Here is a 21,513-nt window from a genome sequence, read left to right on the forward strand (position 1 = left end):
AATAGCAACCCCACCACCCTTCCTTGGTCTGTCGGCACGAAACACGTTATAACCAATCATTCCAATATCAGTGTCAGCAATTGATTTTGTCAGCCAGGTTTCAGATAGCACAACAATATCTGCATCTGTTAAATTCACCCAAATTCTAAGCAGATCCATTTTGGATAACAAACTACGAACATTAAGGTGAATTACACTCAAACCAGACATTGATTTCACATCAGATGGCAAAGGAATACACTGCAACTCAGGGCCTGGGTTTGGCTGCACATTGCCGGATAAAAGCAGCAATAAAAATATTAACCATCTCTGTTTGCCATTAGTATATGAGGAATCTGTAATGGTTTTAGAATGAGAGTCCCAGCAATACCTGCCATCAAACACAAAATAATCATTTAAAATCAAAAGATTTTGAAGTTGGGGTATATCTCTAGGTAGAAACCAGGCTAAGTTTAAGTCCTCTGCCAACTCTTTTGGCATTTGAGGGGAATGCACAAAGGCTGAGCAGTTGTATCCATAGACTATATCATAAGAGCCACAGATGTTATAAGATGTACTCACCCAGTAAAAATCACTTGATCTTAAATTCTGCAAAAACAATGAACAAAGCAACATTAAGAGAAGAGCCATATTAGCAGAAGATATTGGCAAAGCCAGGAGAAGCTAGCTGAGCCTCAGGATCCAAGTAGAACCTGGAGATGTTAGCTGTGCTGCTAGCAGAACCTGGAGATGGTAGCTGGGCTGCTAGGGCCTTAAAAAGGCTAGCAGAGCCTCAGGATCCAAGTACAGCCTGGAGATGTTAGCTGGGCTGCTAGCAAAGCCTGGAGATGGTATCCGGGCTACTAGGGCCTAGAAAAGTTAGCAGGGCCTGGAGATGGTAGCTGGGCTGCTAGGGCCTGGAGATGGTAGCTGGGCTGCTAGCAGAGCCTGGAGATGGTAGCTGGGCTGCTAGCAGAACCTGGAGATGGTAGCTGGGTTGCAAGCAGAGCTTGGAGATGGTAGCTAAGCTGCTAGGGCTTGAAGATGGTAGCTAGGCTGCTAGGGCCTGGAGATGGTAGCTGGGCTTGCTAGGGCCATGGAGATGGTAGCTGGGCTGCTTGGGCCTGGAGAGCTAGCAGGGCCTCAGGATCAAAGCAGAGCCTGAAGATGGTAGCTGGGCTGCTAGCAGAGCTTCGCGATGGTATCCAGGCTACTTGGGCCTAGAAAAGCTAGCAAGGCCTGGAGATGGTAGCTGGGTTGCTAGCAGAGCCTGGAGATGGTAGCTGGGCTGCTAGGGCCTGGAGATGGTAGCTGGGCTGCTAGGGCCTGGAGATGGTAGCTGGGCCTGCTGGCACCTGGTTAAGCTAAATGGATTACTAATATAAACATCTAGCCTTAGATTTAATCATTTTTTCTGTAGCAAAGGAGTCCATAATCCATTGAAAATTATTTCATTTGAAAACCAAAAAGCTCAGTCATAGTATCCACATATATGAGCACAGAAGCAAACAAATAAGTATAGACAAAGGGACAAACACACATCAGATCATACATGCCGCCATCTTGGATTTTAAATGATCTATTGGGACTCTCAGGATGTGCATGTGCCTAGCAGCAGCATCACTCTGAGCCTCCACAGGCCAAGCGGCGGCATCACTCTGAGCCTCCACAGGCCAAGCGGCGGCATCACTCTGAGCCTCCACAGGCCAAGCGGCGGCATCACTCTGAGCCTCCACAGGCCAAGCGGCGGCATCACTCTGAGCCTCCACAGGCCTAGCGGCGGCATCACTCTGAGCCTCCACAGGCCAAGCGGCGGCATCACTCTGAGCCTCCACAGGCCAAGCAGCAGCATCGCTCTGAGCCTCCACAGGCCAAGCGGCAGCATCGCTCTGAGCCTCCACAGGCCAAGCGGCAGCATCGCTCTGAGCCTCCACAGGCCAAGCGGCGGCATCACTCTGAGCCTCCACAGTCCTAGCGGCGGCATCACTCTGAGCCTCCACAGGCCAAGCGGCGGCATCGCTCTGAGCCTCCACAGGCCTAGCGGCGGCATCACTCTGAGCCTCCACAGGCCAAGCGGCGGCATCACTCTGAGCCTCCACAGGCCAAGCGGCGGCATCACTCTGAGCCTCCACAGGCCTAGCGGCGGCATCACTCTGAGCCTCCACAGGCCAAGCGGCGGCATCACTCTGAGCCTCCACAGGCCTAGCGGCGGCATCACTCTGAGCCTCCACAGGCCTAGCGGCGGCATCACTCTGAGCCTCCACAGGCCTAGCGGCGGCATCACTCTGAGAATATCAACCAGATAAACAGGCTCTTGGGGTGAAGCAAATTTGGTTGAAGCATTGTAAACAAGGCAAGCTGAATTTAACATCACAGTGGAAGAAAAGGCTTTTACCACTCTTCAAATTTTTGTAACTTAAATTCAGAGTTGGGTAATTCAGGTCCAAAGAATAAACGTCCAGACCAAGATTTTGTTTCAACCAACCAGTTGAGCTTAAAGAGTCACAGTCACAGGGCCGGTTTCCCGAACTAGGATTAAGACTAGTCTCGGACTAAATTGCCGTTTCAATGGAGATTCACCATTGTAACTCAAAGCTAGTCTAGGCTTAGGCTTAATCCTTGACTGGGAAACTGGCCAACAGAGTACTCAACTGGTTGGTTGAAACAAAATCTCGGTCTGGACTTTTACTCTCTGGACCTGAATTATCCAACTGAATTATTCGTCACATTTTCACATACTGAACTTGTAACTACAGTACTTACACCCTATGTGTTGACACTGTTATTGGTTTGGTCCATTAAATAAAAAACCAAGCACCTAGCACTTTTTAAAGAGTATACATATTTCTTGGCAAATGTAGCCAGGCATTGTCTGCCCCAATTTTACTCGCTGCTGTAAAACATTAACCCCTGCCTCTGAAGATCAGCATTTCTGTCTCGCCTCAGCTTCCTGGTATCAAGAGCAGCCTTGTTTTGTTTAGCTTGTAAAACTCAGAAGAAATTGCGCTTTGATGCCAGTGAATTAAAAACATGTGAACCCAAACCACAGGAAGAATGTGTGAAGCTTATGTGTAAAGCTTATTGTTATGCTTAGCTATGTCGCGAATAGCGACACTGCCTTGCATTTTCTTCTCATCTAACCTCATCTGGGCCTCTCTCGACGGGCTTCTATGAAATCGCATACTCTCAGTGACCGATTTTACAGCATTAAGGGAGAGCAGATGTACAGACAGCCCGATGGCCCTTTAACACAGCACTGTGAGTAAACTCAGGATATCAACAGCTTCCATCCCGATGGACTTACTGTAGATTGTGCATAAGAATCAGGTCAAAAGGTGGTAAGCACTGATAGACGGGTAAGCAGTAGAATTATCAAGGTCAGTAGAATTAACAAGGTATTTTATGTGATTTTGAACCTGTGTTACTGTGGTCTTATTAATGGTTATTCCCTGTTTCTTAGAGTCAACCTACCGTCATCAAGCTGTTATTGATGATGAATCTGTAACCATGGAGATCTTGGACACGGCTGGACAGGTGGGCCAGAACAGGCTTTAGGTGCTTGGCTAAGATTTTTCTATGCTCAGCTGTCCAACTGGGGCAAACCCTTGCTGAAGATCATATAGCTAGTTCTGTGAGCTAGTTCTCCTGCTGACACTGAGAAAGTCATTCTTTATTCATTTATAGCCATCATTAACTCTGTAACTCTGATTTAAGATTACAATTAAGAGAGTTGAGTGTAAATCAAACTAGAACTTTTGTCTGGATGGAAACCATGGCATTTTTTTTACTACAAAAGTTCCAAGATGGTGGTTATTGGTCAGTAGTAAAGATGTCATACATTCTTCACTTATTGGTCAATATGCTATTATTGTTTGTCAATTTTTATTCACCAGTGACAACAGGGTAATTTCCTGGAAATTTTTATAGCGTAATAACAAAGCTGAATATGGATTTATTGGATACTTCCCCCCCCCCCCCCTCCCCCCACCCCCCCGAAGGAGGAGATGCTGCAGAGGGAGGGCCACATGCGCTGGGGAGATGGCTTCGTCATTGTGTATGACATCACTGACCGTGGAAGCTTCGAGGAGGTCTTGCCCCTCAAGAGCCTCCTGGAGGAGGCGAAGAAGCCCAAGCAGTTGACCATGATGCTGGTGGGCAACAAGGCCGACCTGGAACACGCCCGGCAGGTGAGCACGGAGGAGGGCGAGCGGCTGGCGGCTGAGCTGTCCTGCGGCTTCTACGAGTGCTCGGCCTGCACGGGCGAGGGCTCTGTCAGCGAGGCCTTCCTGGAGCTGTGCCGGGAGGTGCGGCGCCGCCGCATGGTGCAGGGCAAGGCCCGTCGCCGCAGCTCCACCACCCACGTCAAGCAGGCCATCAACAAGATGCTCACCAAGATCAGCAGCTAGAGGGCACTGCGTCACCCCACCTGCCACGCTTGCACAAAAACAATTGCCGAGAGAAATTCATAGTAAGTCTGCACATAAGTTTCCTTGGAGATGAATGGTGAATGATTTCACTCATGGGACTGGAAATAAACACAGGGCATCCACCCTTTCCAAACAGCACTCATGAAAGTTTGTTGTGCATGCTGAGCAGTGCTGTCAGAGAAAAAACCAGCAGAGGAACCACGTTTGTCAAAGTGGTTCTGAAGGCCACCATCAAAGGAGACTTCTAACAAACTCAGTGGCAGTGCCAGGATCTCCTGGCTGTCCTGCTTTTTTCCTCTGGGTACCACACTGACTGTGGGCGGCGTTTACGGAGTGGGCACACGGTACATTCTCTGAAATGATTGGTGCTGAACCTGTGGTCACACTGACCGTCGTGTGTGTTCACATTCACCAACACCTCTGTAGGGTCTTTAGTCTTCCAAGCTGACCTGCAGTATGTCAGATAGTATGTAAGTCTGTAACTGAATAGTATTCATACATAATTTAAGGGAATTTAAGGAACACTTATCTAAGAATTTTCCTGGTGAAATTGCATCCATTTTCTAACTGCTTATCTTAGATAGGGTTGTGGAGGGTCTAGGGTTGAGGGCACAAGGCTACAGTATACCCTTTAGAATAACATTAAATTGCAGGGTACAAACACACAGTAATACTCACGGGGAAATTTTGTCCAATTTTGACAACAGAAGGATCATGGGGAGAACACTCCACACACACACAAAGCAGAGGCGGGATCCATAGCCAAAGAGCCAGGAGGAGTGAGGTAACAGGGCTACCCACTGAGCCACTATGCCGCCGCCATGGAAACCAGCGTGTTGGTCTAGAGATCATGTGCTCATTAGACAAATTCCAATAAGTTCCATGCATATGTCAGTAAATGGTGTCATGCCCAATCCCCGTTGGTCAAATCAACGTGCAGGAATCCTGGTTTAGTGGCCTATCTAGTGCCATGCTAGGCAAGAGTGTAGGCCCAGGGAAAGTACACCAGTCCTTTGATGGTTTGGAGGATTGAGTTCCTGGCCATTCCAGTGCCCTGCAGTGATGTTTACTGTCAGATGGGAGACTGTAGAGCTGTGGGTGGCAGTGAGCTAATGGGGCTCTCTCCAAGCAGGCTATGTCTGCTGAGGGAGACTACAGAGGAACGCGAGAGAGGATAGCTGACAGCACACATGTGGGGAGAGGCTGCCATTGGCAGTTAATGCTGCAGGGGTACCAATAGCAGAATAAATAGAACATACTCAATGGGGAATATGGAGCTGGAGAACACAGAAGAAGAAGCGAGGGTCCAACATATATCCAGCAAATAGGAAAAGCCAGACAGGTCAAATGGTCAGACTGACCAATCAGTGCTCTAAACTACAATTAAAAGGCGGGGCTTGAATAACAGCGAGGTCATGCAGATATGAAAATGTATAAGTCAGTTCTGGTTTCACAGGCGAGTATCCATGTTTGTGATAAGCACTTATGTAATTACAGGCCACCTGACATTGCTTTCACACTGGCAATGTTTGCATGTGAAATGAAGAGGTAATTAAGACATGAAGTATTCCACACTTACGTTTCATTTGTACACAGACCTTTCTAGTTGCCATATGTCTGTTTTGCACATGTCATAACTACAGTTTTATGAGGTGATAATTTACAGGGATCTTTGCTGAAAAGAGGCAGCTGTAGTCAGATTCAGACTCGGGTGTAATTGCTCTCATCAGCTTAATCACGTCATAATATTTTGTTCATCCACAGTTTGTTGTAATTATTATTTACAGTTGGCTCTTTCTGCTTCTGAATTGCTTGGAAGACATTGGCATAAGCTTTGTTATCCTGTAAACTACGTATAACATCGGCCTAAATGCTTAGGTTGTTATGTGGTTTAACTGTAAAATGTATAGATCCATTCTATGCTGTGTATATTATAATCAAATGGTATGCTTGATTCAGTAAATCTATGCTTGTCACTGAAAAATACTAAATACATACAACTAGTAACAGAAAAGTGTATATCTGCTGTTGTAATTAAAAGTGATATATATTCCATGAGTGTAAAAACTTGCTTGTGAGACTGATTTGTATTCAGATAAAATGTGTCTCCCTTGCTGGCACATTGCTCAGTTTTACCACGATTCTCACGCCCTGTGATTGATAGTAATCGGGAGAAAGAGGACTGCGTTTTCACAAACAATTAAGCGTGGGTGTAGACTAGCTGGGCGCTGTGGGCACCATTATAGCTGATGACAATATGTGTCATGACGCCATTTCATTAGCTTTAAAAGCAAAGAGGTGGCATCACGATGGCTTTAATTGCACCCTGACAGCTGCTGACGGAAACCCTGATTTTTCTGAGTCACTTACCAGCCTGTCTCTGTCCTACACACAGGTAAAGCTGGTCTGCAGGTAGGTGAAAGCTTGCTCCTTCTAGCAGTGACAGGATGAGCCTGGCTGTATACTTATATGATATACAGTATAAGACTTTATTGAAATTGGCAGATTATTTTCTATGAACAAATAAACTGCAAAAAAGTCAGAAACGATTACTCATGATATGTTCCATGATTGGCCACTTCCTTGCACATTAAATGCATTTTTTGCAAGGTTCACTCTTATTCAGCGACCTATAAAGAAACCATTGAACACAGCCATAAACACCAGTAGAATGCCATCCCTCAACCCAGCATCTAGCACAGAGTAGCAGTTGTAGTGTAATACTCTTTCTAGTAATGTCACAAGCATAAAATAATAATTGAAAAACCCAATAACATAATAAAATGTAGGAACATAGCAAAATGTGCAAATTGAGCTCATGATGTAGCGGACAGTCACTGCCACTGAAATGTCACAGCACATGCACAACAGTGGCATTTCAGCTCATCTACCGATACACTGCAGCACATTTCAGTGTTTCAGTGGAGGCAGGAGCCTGGTTATTTCTTCTCCACTATTTCCTGTTCCTGAATGCCTGGGGAGAAGGTCTGGACACACCCCCAGAGGTGAACTTGGCCGGGTGCAGCCCCTGGGGTGGCTGGATGTGTCTCTGCATGCAGCTAGGGGACCCTGTGGCCCTATTTAGGTCTGCTGGTTTTGGGAGGTGCATGGGTCTGCCCTGGGTGGGACCAGATAATTACTGGTGGGGATCCAGAAATACCCCGTTCTGACCACAGAGCAGCTCTCAGCTCAGCAAAGCCTGACAGGCAGAGGGCTGACCACAAGCTCCTTTTAATACACCAGCAACGCAAATAAATCAGTAATGCTTACTGTACAGACACATACATGCCCATCCATGGTCCGTGGCTGGAGAACATATTACGTGTCACTTCTACAGAAATTGTATCCTATAGGAATATGCCTGTATGAAATACCCTATCACTGATATTGGTATCTACATTAATAACAATAATAATAATAATAATAGGCATTACCTGGCCTAATTAGACTGTATTATACAAAGAATAATGCACATTTATATTCTATGTCCCTGTGGTTTTCAGTTTGCTAACAACTGCGCCTCCAACTGGTCCTCCGATGGTACATTTTTTGCTGCTGTTTATACGGAATGGAGCTTCTGCCCCTGGGTGAACACTGGCAGCTTCTCTGGTCCTTTTTCGGCTGCGTCGCTTTCAAAATCTCTGCTGATTCCTCCGCCTGCTGCCTGCGATGCGACAGATGACATGAGATGAAATGCGCACCAGTCAGAGAGATTCAGAACTCTTCAGGACACCAGCCCGTATGGCAGAGCCTCCAGCAGAAAGGCCATTGCTGAAAATAGACCGTTTTGAAACTGGCCTGGCATTTGCGGCAAAGCAGCTGCGTGATCTTGCAAAAATGTGGCAAAGAGGCATTGTGGTCAGACGGGTTTCAATTGAATCTTTTTAGTCAAAATCGCCAAGTGTTACACTTGGCGCAGACCCAGGACAGCCCACCTTCGGGTTACATGCAAACACAGCAGGGTTACTCAGCTGCGACAGCTTCCTACAGGGCACCGTGTACATTGGCTGTACTGCCAGCTCTGATCAATGAAACAAAAACACGTTACCGCACAGATAGTTCCCCTCCAAAAGTAAAAAATAAAACACTTTGGATCATGTAGAAGACCCAGCGGTGATATTTTTTTCCAAAAAATCTGCATCTGCAAATTATTTAAACTCACTTAAGCTTTTGGACTCAAACTGGCTGATTATTGTCTAACAGGGAAACTGGTTGGACCTCAAATCCAAATGTTAGTCCGTAAGAACACCAGCTGTGTATGTCTGCACCTGTGGTATTGATATCCTCCTAAACATCTGCATCCCTAAGTGCAGCTGAAGGCAGTAATAGTAGTTTTGCACTTTACAGCACCAATATAATTATCATACATGAGATTGAATCCCATAAAATGTTACATTCATAAAATGAGAAAAAGCTGGCTACCTTTTAAAGGGGGAGTTGGGTTGTCTTACAAAAGTAGACGGGGCAAAGGGGACCGTTTTCCTGACTCAGAAACACAGGGAACCCCAGCCCTCCCCCCTCATAGGCCACACAGCTGAGCCTGCTCACCATGTGACCAGACGTGATGTCATAAAGTAGGGTGCTCAGCGCCTCTGCTTTCTGCTTCTTCTGCTAAACTTGCGACGTCCATGGGGTGATTCAGCATGTATCAGACATACTAAACCCAGATATTTCATGACAAAACACTGATATGCAGACCGCAGAACCAATGGGCATGGTTTCCATTGCAAGCCTCATTGCTGTCTTTTCACTTTATGTAGCGTGGCCTCCTATGTTGAGTCATGCATTTTGACCAAAATTAAAAATAATTACATAAAAATGGCCCATGGCTAAGAGTATGCATTTGATGGTGCCTATTACGTAATGATCTTAGGGATCGCCGGGATTTAGCTGGATCAGGAATGGTACTGGCTTCCAAGGCACAGATCCTTCTTCAGTGTTGTGTTAATCTATAAATATAATTATAGCTGTGGAATAAACAATGGAGCAGACGCATAGACAGCACACGCTCCTGTCTGAAGGGCATCTCCAAGCATGCTTCTTGTTTCTCTGCTCATACAGCATTAGTAAAGTGCAGAGCTCAGCACTTGGTTTTATCTTACCGAGTCTAATGAAAAGCCTTCCAGCAGCTCTTTATATTATGACAAGGTTTATCGGCAGCATTTCACAAAAGCATCATGCATATAATATGGTTTCTCCCCTTTGCCCAGTCATACAACCAGACACTTCACTGGAACAAATCATGCCATATACTTTTACCTCACAGGAGCCTCCAAGGGCCTCGACCAGTAACCTTCTGGTTGACTCCCTACCTTCAACTCTCTTCGCTGCCATTTGTTACATTTCAGGTGCACCTGGGGAGATACTGACATGATCTGGAATTTTTGATTACAAATACCAAACAGAAAAGTCAAAAGACAGGCCTGGGCACCAAAAGGCTTGCCTGGTGGGCAGTGTGGCATGATGGTTAGGGAAATGCATGTGTGATTGAAAGATTGCTGTTCCAGTCCCCGACCAACAAGGCACCACTGAGGTACCCTGAGCAAGGTACTGCTCCCTGGGTACTGAATTAGATGCCCCCTGCTATGTCACATACTGTATGGGTTAAATGCAGAAGACACATTTCATTGTTGTGTACTGTGGTGTGTCAACACTGATCACTTAAATATAAAGGGGCTTTCTGTCTGTTTGCTGGACCTTTTGTAGCCTATTTAGTACAGTATGTTGAATAATCACAGCTCCAGCAAGGCACCAGTACCCCAACCCGAGCCACTATGCAGGAGCATCTGTGAGACACACACTGGGGTGCCTGACGTGGCTAATGGCTAGGAGGAGCTGGAGAGGCTTAGCGCTCTGGAACGGGAATAAACCACAAACAGGAGAAACCCAGGCTGAGAGGAAAAAAACAAGGATTGCTTGCAGTGTCTTCCTTGCCAACTCTTCCTCAGTTCACTGTCTAAGAAGGCCCAGAGAATCAGGCAGACAGGGAGCAGGTGAGCTGGCTATTAGCATCCTTGCTAATTGTAATCCAGTTAGGGCCTCTTCAGACAAAAGTTTGGTACAAACATAGTTAAAATTTAGGGAATTCAGCTATACATTTATTCGAGATCTTTTATTATTGAAAAGTGATACCTAGCCGTGGTAAACCCAGTTTTCCTTACAAGGAGCTATTCCACAAAAAAAAGTTTAGACAGTTAACTCATTCATCTGGTGTGACACTCACACTTTCAGACTCACGCGAGAAATCTTACGGCAAATCTATATTATTCCATTATAAACCTAAAATTAGCTACATCAGAAGTGTTGGGGTTGTTTGCAAACCCAACAGATTACTTACAAGGTAATAAAACTCTTACACATGTAAATGTGTGTGCAGACTTGTCTCAATTTGAAAATCTCACTCCAGCCAGCTGATCAAAGTTGGCAACCCTGGGAAATATTTTGTCAGGAAACCTGCTTGCAGGCCATATATCAATGTCCATGGTCCACTTTTCCTTTGGGAAGTTGTCCATCTGCCTTTAATTTAAGCAACTAATAGTTTGTTTCACAGTTTCCTTGACTAAAACCAGCCATGTTGTAGCATGTTTTGCCACTCGCTCCATCTGAGGGGGCGTGTTCCAGTGGGAAGGCCCGCCCAAAGCCAGTTGATTGACAGCTTGGCCCTTTGAGCATTTATTATCTTATTCTTTTCTTTTTATTTGTTTTACTTTCTTACTCAAGATGTATTTTTTTATTCTTTTACCGGCTTCTTCTTTTTTGCAGCACTCCTATGACTCCATACACAACTTTTTCTGTTTAAGTGCAGTAGGGCCTATCCACGCTGATGAGGGGAGAATATGCTTAACTCAAACTTGTGTAACTTTTTAAGTGCTTTTTTAACTTAAGTGCTTGATGGGAGAATCAATCCCTAAATGATCAATCAGTAGATTATCAATAGATATCCGACACTGCAGCGAAACAGGGTGAATATTGGTTAGGTAGGACACTTATATGTTTGATACTCTGGGAGATATTTTGTGCCTCTGTGATCTATTAACGTAAGCTCACTTCTTGAGCTTTCAATAATACTCTTATGTTTTAATATAATATAATTAGGATTGTATTTTTAAAGTGAGAGAGAAAATAATTTTTCAAAAATTGTCCCAGTTCACCAGTATCCACACCTAAGAAACACTTAAACACTGTAATATATGTAATAAAGTTGTAAGTAGCTTTGAAGTGGCCCAGTTTGGTGCTATTTTCTGCCAGCCCAGTGGAGCCTGTTTTCATTCTTGGACGCTCCAGGAGGGAATGCAAAACCATAATGACAGGAAGCACCCACAGTTAATGAGCATATTCCCAAGATGCCCTTGTCTTGCATCTGTAAAAGGTGTCTGTCACAATCCTGGCCCTCAAATGCTGTGTCTGACAGCATCCAGATTTAGATCATGATTATGTGGGTGAGAAAAGACAGTAAACAAACTTAAAGACATAAAAACATAAAAAGTGGGAGGGAGGGGAGTATGAGTTATTGTGCAAATGTGGATTAAATGTGTGAGGCTGGTGCATCAATGGACACTGTATAATGTGGAAACTGTCTCCCAGCACTAGACAAGGTGTCTGTGGTCTGGGAGAGCAGGGGTGAGTGTTCAGTGTTCATAGGCAGGGCATATCCAGGTCTTTTTGCTCACTGGGGAAAGTTACTGTGGGCTGGCTAACTCAGTAAGGTTGATATTTCTCCTGAGATTGTCATGGATGCTTTATTTGGTAAACTCTGTAGTAAACAAAAGGTCAGCTGAACAAAGGTGGAGCACAATACAAATGGCAGAGGTGAAAAGCGCTGATCTCTCACTGCATCCTGTGTTGCCGTCCGCTTAGTCAGTTTGTCCTCTCCATCCTGTATTTTGTGAAGCGCTGTGGTTGTTATGGTGACCAAGGTTCTCTCAGTTTCCATAGGTGAACGAAACAATATGCGTCTCTGTGAGCAATACACCAAAGCCTTGGAGAGTGGGGAGATCTCCTACGCCTGTCAGGCCTTCAGGAGAAGCATGAATGAGAATCCAGGAGAAGGAGGAGAAAGAGGTGTTCAGTCCAGAACAAATACAATTCAATTCAGTGCATGCAGTTTCTGATATTACAAAACAGGGTTGTTTTATATCGTTTTCATTTTATTATGAATGTCATAATGTTGTTAGGCATTTCAGAAGTTTTATAGGGATGTATTTAAACTCTGTCCTGATAAATAATGTTTACCTAATATATAATTATGGTTGAGGGTGTTTGTCAGACAGGACAGATCCACCCACAGACAGCACAACGTAGCAAGTTAAAAAAGAAACAAATATGAACTGCTGAATGCACTCTGAATACACTCTTATGCATTAGGGAGGTACATAGCGGCCTTGGCTTGATCAAGGGCTTAGAGATAGCTAACTTCTTTCAAACAGCCAGTATGTGATCAATCAAACTTGATACACTTAAGATTCTGCGTCAGCACCACTCCACTATAGCGAAGCTCTGAGCAACAGCAAGTCACCAATAACACTGTTACTTTAGGTAAAAGCTTGTCCAAGCTTGACTTGCAGAGACTCAATAATGTGCTTCTATTTAGGTTATTTACACTTCCTATATACCATTTACAATATAACACAATTTCAAAGTACACAAGGCAAATTCTCTGCACTAAACCCTTTTTGAACTAAACCCTTGTGTAAACATTACAGCGTTTTCATCAGTGGCCTGAAGGTAAATTATATTTGTTTATCCTGAGAGACGCACGTTTCCCTGACTGACTCATATTGCTTCCAGGCAGAACAGAATGGTAACAGCTGAATATTGACCTAGTCTGTCTCCCTTTAGCCTTTCAGCGATACTGGCAATAAGACTGTGAGGATGTCTTTATGTATATTTGTCAGAGTGGCACCACAGCACCCAGAGAAAAGCCACCCATCCAACAATCTTCCAAATGCTAATCCTGGTTATGACTGGAGGGGGGGGGGCACACCCAGGTTGGGATGCCAGTGCACAAATACATCCACACAATTGTGGGCTATGGGGCAATCCAGACATGCCAATTAGCTTATCAGCGTATCTTTGAACTGTGGGAGGAAACTGGAGAACCTGGTGGAAACCTGGACAACTTCAGAAGAACATCTTATGGCCAAAAATGATCGGCGAGAAACCGTTGCATGTGCAAGTGGAAGCCAGGGGAGACCCGTGAGACACATGAGTAGGACATGACTTCCACACACTTGGCAAGATGACGCTCATTCCTGGTTCTGCCCATATGCGTCTATATTAGCTGATGGATTATTTAATTAAAACTTGCTTTACTGTGTCATTTTCATTTTGTAATGTATTTTATTTTACCATTTTTGAAATGCACCATATGTAGCATGACTTATTTCTGCTTTTTTTTTTCAAAATCATTCCCAGATATTAAAGCCTGTGTCTGGCTTGCTGGGAAGACTGTTGCTCAAATTTGTGCAGACATTCCTATTTTCATGTACTTTGGCTGAACTAAACAGGCAGCCTGCATAGGATTTCATAATCTAAACCTGCTGCATGTACCCATCCTTCCATTTTGTCACATGCTAACTGGTAAAGAGTACTCAGAAGTACTTAGTAATACTCACTAATACTCACTAAGAAAACCAAAACTAGCTACAGGACTGGTTCATTTATGTGAAGACATGAAAATTATTTTTGTTCTTATGTTTGGTAGAATCCTGGGAAGGAGTGGATCTTTCAATTGTTTATTTTTGGAGCTTTTAAGAAATAGTTCTGGTGTATTTAAGTACTAACAAGCATGGTTGAAAAAGCTTTAACCGCTTCATGTCATTACATCTTTTTTGTTGTTCAGTTGTTCAGATACCAGTTTTTTTCCAGGCTCCTTTATAGACTTTAAGACACAGACCTTCTCACCTAATAAGGCAGTATGATGCTGAGACACGCCCAGCAGGGAGCCGCTCACCAGAATCTTTTCTTGAAGGACACCGAGTCGTGACTCTCCACAGCCGAGGCCACCTGTGAGTCTTGCACCCAACTCCGGGCTCAAAAACCTGCTAGTGGTGGAGGTGAGAGCTGCCAGAGACCACGTGTGGTTTCCACACAGTACCCTTATCTGAAAGAGCTGAAGGTTTTGTGGCCTCCACTCTAACAGACAATTTTTAGATTTCCGGTAAAATGGAAATTCGCGAGTGTTAGACCTGTTAATGGGCAGGCATCTACATATGGTACGCCGCTGTTTTTGCACGGATTATCGCCGACTCAAATAAAACACACTCAAATATTGCATAAATTCTGCTGCAAGTTAATACTCTAGACCTTTGGCTGGTACAGAATGGTGCGTTTGTGTTGCAAGCAGAAGACAGGAGGATGCACAGGGCTATTGGTTAACTGAGGAGCCAGTCTTGGATTGAAGGAGATTAATTAATAAAGGCTTCAGCTGGACCGAAGACCATCCTATGGAGGGATCTGTGGAATGAGGACTGGGGAAAGAATTTTGAAGGCAATGCGAACCTCTCCCAAGGGTACAGCAGGGGTTTATGGGATTCAGAAAAAGTAGTTGCTTTACCAGTAAACAGACGTGAATGGAACAGGTGTTTTATATATAAGAATGAAAAGATGCAAATGTAATTGGTGAGAATTGCATTGTCTGTTTGTGCGAAAATTTAGAGAGGGTTTTCCATCTACCTTTGTGCAAAAATAAAACAAAAGCTGAATCCTTCCCAATTACACCAGAAGCCAGTTCAGCTGGTGAGTTGCCAAGGTACAGCATGAACAATGTCAGCCATTTTTTTTTTAATTCCTTGACTTGAAACAAAATAATGACTTTTCTATGGTACAGTATAAGATGGAGGACAGGCATGTGTCAAGGTGAGGCAAAGTCATGTCCATTCATTCTTTCCTTGTGCCATTCCTACCAGTGGTATGAATCACAGTTCTGTTTCCTCTTGGCCAGGAAACGCCCAATCCCGTACCCTCCCATTATGCCTGTTCAAACCCCGCTGCCCGTTTCATGTTCTTGTGCATCTCCTCTTTTGCTGACACCCAAAATCTTTTCCTTCCCCCCTCCTTCCCATCCCCAAATCAGGCCCCTGACCCGAGCTCCAGTCCCTGTATCACATGAATATTTTTGCTGTTCCTACTGGACTATATCTGACAGACAACAGTCACATGATTGTAATAGGCCGACCTAAAGAAATATGCAAGCATCAATACTTTTCTGTATTAAAGAGCTACCTTTCCTTAGAACTAACTGAGAACTAACTGTTCTTCTGTGTGCATGCATGCCGTTGCATGTTCCATTAGTGTTGTGTGGGTTTCCTTCAGTAACTCCAGTGTCCTGAAGTTGGGTGCGAATGGGTGATCGTGTGCCCCTTAACACATTGGCATCCCTTCCAGGCTATTCCCCAAGCAGGACCACCAGGACCCTGTACTGGAGATGGATGGATGGACTAGGACAGAGAATACTGAGACCCCCAGAAGACTGGTTGATTTCAAAGGCTGGAGAAGTTCAGCCACACACAGCCAGTGCAGGGGCACAGTTAACGCAGCTGTGCAGTTCTCTGAAGTGCACCATGCCCTACACTGATATTAGTAACACATAATTGATTTTGTGTGTTATTCTACAGCTACTCAACAGTGATTATTCTGATTTAATAAAGACATCTCAGTATTCTCTGAAGACGAGCCCCTTGCTACTTTATATAGAATTAAATTTCAAAGAAAATTTTAAGAAATAATGCTTCTTATTAACAAACTAAGACCAATACCATCTTAAATATTAAGTATTTTTATCTGGAATGAAACTCATTGGATTGGATTATTTATTTATTTATTTATTTATTCCTTTCCTGCAAAAGAATGACAAGCTGGTCCCTGGAAATTTTTGCTGAGTGGGGGGAGGGGGGTTCCCCACGATAACCTTTGCCAAGCGATAAATTTTGTCCACCAGGGGTGAATCACCCATGATACATTTTGTCAGCCCATATAGCTGTCACCCCACCAAGAAAATGGCTGGTATGGCAGATGGCCGGTCGAACCCTGGCCATGAAGGATGGAGATCACATCCCCTCTTCACGTGGTGTTTTGATGGCTCTATCTCTGTTGGCTCTTGAAACCATCAGTAGGTAAGTAGATAGGTAGGGAATACTTTTTTGGTCATAATCCCTGTAATTTCCTTCACTGTTCTTAACCAAAACTGTAATTCTTGGGCTTTTAGTTTACATTTTTCATTCTCTAAACATAGACTTTAATATTTCTGCTTGGGATTGAACTTTACATTCTAATTTCCTGAAAGATACAGTACCCTTCAGTCTGTCATTTTCTGTATGCTTTCTTTGCCACTTTCTGATTCAATTTTGTGTAATTCTACTTTTGCTTTCTTTAGTGCTTTGCAGGGAAAAGCACTTCCCACAGCCTTCATCTCCAGTCATCATCTGACAGCTTTAGGGCGCAAGACAGGCAGTATTGAGTGCCGTCTGAATTCAGTTGATTGGTGTTTCCGTATTCTGTAGGGTTATGGCTGTATTTCAATAGGTCAATCTGTGTCTGCATGCCCAGAAATCTTTAAGGCCTTGGGGATTTAGTATTTCTGCGATTCAAAGTACCTTTCTGCAATTTTGTTTAATCCCATGGAGACTATGGTAGGTCTAGGTATTCTTATACCCCGCAACTGCTGAACCTCAGCCTTGTCACACTGGCTTTTGCTAATACAAGTAATGTTCCTTATTGTATTTTTCTGAAAGTCAGTAGGTCGAAAATATTGATCAAGTTTTTTAGTTCCTAAGAATTGCCATGTTTGCTTGTGAAACACAATTTACAGTACTCCCAAAAGAGGGATTTGCACCTCCCAAAAGTTACTGGAACCTTCTTGTCCAAGACAATATTGTCAGTCCTGGCCTCACCGGTCCTGTAGCTCCCATCCAGTTTATTAATAGCAGCTAGAGAAGTATTTCCATCTTTTTTAAGTAATACCTTAGCTGACATTAGAGAGCTAACAACTCCTTAGACAGAGTACAAAATATACTTGCAGATAGATGTTGCCCTTTGATGATAAAGATGATAGATAAAAGTCCTTTTATTCATTTTTATGACTCCCATGCTTCTGTAGTAAAAGATCATGAATCATTTCTGAAAAACGTCTTTAATGCTTGCCTTAACCTAATGTGGTAGTACGTCCTCCTGAACACATCAGTGTTCAGTTCTGAAACTTAATCAGAATACATTAGTATACATATAAGTGTGTGGTTGTGATGATGATGATGATGTGTGTGTGTGTGTGTGTGTGTATACTTCGTGTCTTAGGCAGTCAAAATGAACATTTACAGCTTTTTGTCTAGGTAGTAAGTGTTTATATTCCCAGAACAAAAAACACAAAAAACATTTGAACATATGCAAATTATCAGTAGCACAATAAACAATAAAAATAATTCTTCTGTTCTGATGTTTCTGATATTTTATTTGATGGTTAGCTTGGTTCCCAAATCTCTACCCAGGGCCGCTGCATTTCACAACTAGCTTACTTAAGTAATTATTTAGTTTAAAAAGTCAGGTAAGTATTGATTATCCATACTGTAGGTGTGCTAGTAGTCCAAAAATACATGAGTACAGACACTCCTCTACTTACAAACTTTCAGACATACGAACAAACACTGGGGTGATTTTTGGAGAGGTTTTTTAAATGGCATCATATCATAGTTTCACACTACAGTACTGTATGGTTACTTGTTAATTTTTGCTTTTTTGCCTTTGAGATGAGACTTCGCTCATCCTGTCCTGCCTCGTGCCCTGTGATGGCCTGGCATCCCATCCAAGATTACACAGTGAAATGTACCCTGAGCCGCTCCTTGACTGTGCAAACATTAACAAAAGTAAAAAAATAAGTAAAAAAATAAGTAAAGAAATGAGTGCAATTAAATAAGTATAAATGTATAAATGTAAGGGCAGTGCATAGTTTTAAAGTGCATTGTGCCATAATAGCACCGCAATATAAAAACAGTGTGCATATTGAGTCCTTCAGGGTACATCCAGGGTGTACCCTGCCTCGTGCCCTGTGATGGCCTGGCATCCCATCCAGGGTGTACCCTGCCTCGTGCCCTGTGATGGCCTGGCATCCCATCCAGGGTGTACCCTGTCTCGTGTCCTGTGAGGGACTGGCATCCCATCCATCTCATTCAGCTTCAGTCTCACTCCAGTGATGAAGGATGATTGTCCACACTGCCACACGCCAGCAGGAAGTGACTAAGAATGCCTTATTCATCCTCCTTTCCTCCATCACTGTCAATTTCAGCCATATTTCAGCACTTGAACTCAGGTTCATGTCGTACATGTACAGTTTAAAAAATCTTGCATGTCCCTCTATACACCAAAGAAATTTTTTTTAATGAAAACAGGTGAAATAAACTCTTTTATGAAGTAAAAAATCTTTAAAAAGATGTAAATCATTGTTATTTATTTGCACATGGGCATTCATCCAGGATGAAAATGAACAAAAGAAGGTTTAGATGATAGATCCTAACAAGGTGTGGAAAGAGTAATGAAAAATGTGATTACTTAAGCAGTTCCTTACTGAATCTGTCTTTCCAAAGCCCTTATGCTGAATGCAAATTTGCAATGTCCAATAGTTAAGAACAACATAGTTATCTCCTCCCAGCTCAAAATATGAAAAATATGTAACAAACAGACATAGGTTTTGTGTTTGAGATTGGTTTGGATTACTCAAATGAGAAGTTGCTGGTGTAATATCAGGCAAAATGAAGAAATGTTTTGTGGTTCTTCTGGTTTATTTAAGACCACAGTCACCGTCTGAAGGAAAATTTGCATTTGGGCCTCATCAATGACTGGTTCCATGAGGTCATTTCCTCCCCTTGGTCTCTGACAGGTCTGGCAATTCCAGATTCCACAGATGACGACTTGCACAGAAACTTGAGGCTTGACAGGGATTAAAACTGATTTCTGCGGGAAAGAAAGCCTACTTTTATCTGGAACCATTATTTTCTATGGCATAGGAACCATGCCTATTAAGCAGGATATTGTCTAATTATTTAAGTACTTCCAGTCTAGTTTGTTGAGGTTATTAAACCATTATAGTGCTCATGGGGTCCCATTACTGGCATTCTCTCCCGCTCAGATTTCCAGTTCACCTACACATGTGCCCGAAGTAATGTATAGTTATATTCTTTTTGCACATTTAAATTCACATTCATATTTTCCATTACATTTACTTATTTAGAAGATGCCATTGTAAAAAGTGACAAAGTGAGGCACATTACAGTACAAACATACAGGTGTCAAGGAGTCAACTAAACAAGTTGAACACTGAACTTCCATGGGGAAGCCATTAGAATGGACATGTTAACATCAGCCAATGACATAGAATACACCAGCAACACAGAACCTAATTAGAGAGCTATTCAATCAAAGATGAGTGTAAAAGGCCAGAGACATCTGCAGTAGTGCTAGGATTGGTGCATATGATTGGATGATTGGACCTAGAGAAATAATATAAAGAGGAAAGAGGAGAGGGCCAAGGACAGAGCCTTGGGGAACACCGGTTATTACCTGATTTGACTTTTACACCTCTGTACCCCAAGACAGGAAAACTACAATTAATTTTAGGGTATCCAATGTGAACACAATAATTTCACCAAAATAAGTTTATTAAATTTATGAAAACAGTTACATTGCGGAATCTTTCTAAAAGTCTTCATAATGCCTCCTACTGTCCTCCCAGAATAAAATAAGAGATATCTGCTTTCTTGACTGCAAAATAAATTATGAAATGTGACATGGATTAGCATCCATATCTCAAAGGTCGTGCTTCAGCAGATAGACCTGAGGGATTTGGTCCCAGTAGACTCCGCGACATGGTCTGGGGACTGGGCTCCTCTTATGTAGTGTCTCTGCAGCTTGTCTGCTGTGATAATGACAATGGCTCTTGGCAGAGGCTTCAGTGTTGATGTCTGGAACGTAGGAGAAACTGAAAAATATTACACAATTCTAATAAGTGAGTTAATTTGCAATCATGTTGTATGATCGATTTATAATGAAATGTCTTCTGCTGCTTTGTCTTATATTTTTCCAACCCCATTGTTTCCTTCTTTAAGTATGTTCAACTCTGCATGACCTCTTTTATGTTGGAAGGCGACTTTGCCCGTATCCTGTCCATACAGTCGGCCCTTTGCCAGATAAGAAAATGTCCCTGAAATCTTATCTTTGGCTCTTCGTTGTGTTTACATTCACTTTGCAATTTCTTCCAGGAGATCATTTCTCCTTTTAAATATTATTTTTTACATATTATTAAATATGATAACGTACATATTCCTATATATTACTATAATGATACACTATTATATTCAGAATATCATGATAGTCATACGGCAGTCCATTTATTAATCTAGCACAGGGTTAGGCAATCATATCCAGAAGGGGTCATTTTTTATGTGGGTTTTCGCTGTAACTCCCTAGGTCGATTATTAATCAGAAGACTGATTGGCTAAAGCATTCTCAGACCTGGGTTTGAACAGCTGACCTAAAGGTTATCCCAAAAACCTGCATACACACTGGCCCTTTAAGACTAAGATTGCCTATTAAGCACGTGCTTTTATCCAAAGTGAGAAAGCAGGATCAAGCTTTTCAATTAGCAATTGGGGTTAGTGACATTGTTCAAGGCCCCCATCTCACGAGTCCTACCTCACAAAGCCACATAGTGCCCCTGCAGTATTTCCCAAGGAGCATTTCTTTGTGACCCAACACCACCTCATGATCCTCCTGCATCTAGAGGTGAAGATCAGAGCTACAGGGAACAAAGCGGCTCTATGTCTCTCCAACACGTTAACTCCGTACCCCTTTAAAATCATGTCATCGGTGGGCGGGGGGGGGGGGGGGCGTGTGGTTTAAGGGTCACTCAGAGTACATTGTGGGGAATGTGGACTTAGGGGTAATAAAACAAAGGCAAATGTTTGGACAACACTCATTTGGTGTTACTTCCATTCTCAGAAAATAAACACAGCTGAATTAAAGTGCTCTGGGAAACCGGATAACCTGTTGAAACCACTAATGTTTCTCTTGAAATCAAACCCTGAATGTAAATTATTACAAACTCCACATAAGATCACTATGT

General features: G+C 43.1%; 1 protein-coding gene across 2 annotated transcripts in view; it reads left to right on the plus strand.

Annotated features, from left to right (window-relative positions):
• rerg (RAS-like, estrogen-regulated, growth inhibitor) overlaps positions 1 to 6,459 on the plus strand; it is a 28,820-nt gene extending 22,361 nt beyond the window's left edge. For both annotated transcript variants that reach the window (XM_023817761.2, XM_072711327.1), the window contains exons 4-5: positions 3,440 to 3,513; positions 3,978 to 6,459. In XM_023817761.2, the coding sequence (XP_023673529.1) occupies positions 3,440 to 3,513; positions 3,978 to 4,385 (482 nt within the window). In that variant the 3' untranslated portion in view covers positions 4,386 to 6,459. The remainder of the gene's footprint in view (positions 1 to 3,439; positions 3,514 to 3,977) is intronic.
• The last annotated feature ends 15,054 nt before the right edge of the window (positions 6,460 to 21,513 follow it).

This window comes from Paramormyrops kingsleyae, chromosome 1 (assembly GCF_048594095.1).
Source record: "Paramormyrops kingsleyae isolate MSU_618 chromosome 1, PKINGS_0.4, whole genome shotgun sequence".
In the NCBI taxonomy this organism is placed as follows: domain Eukaryota; kingdom Metazoa; phylum Chordata; class Actinopteri; order Osteoglossiformes; family Mormyridae; genus Paramormyrops; species Paramormyrops kingsleyae.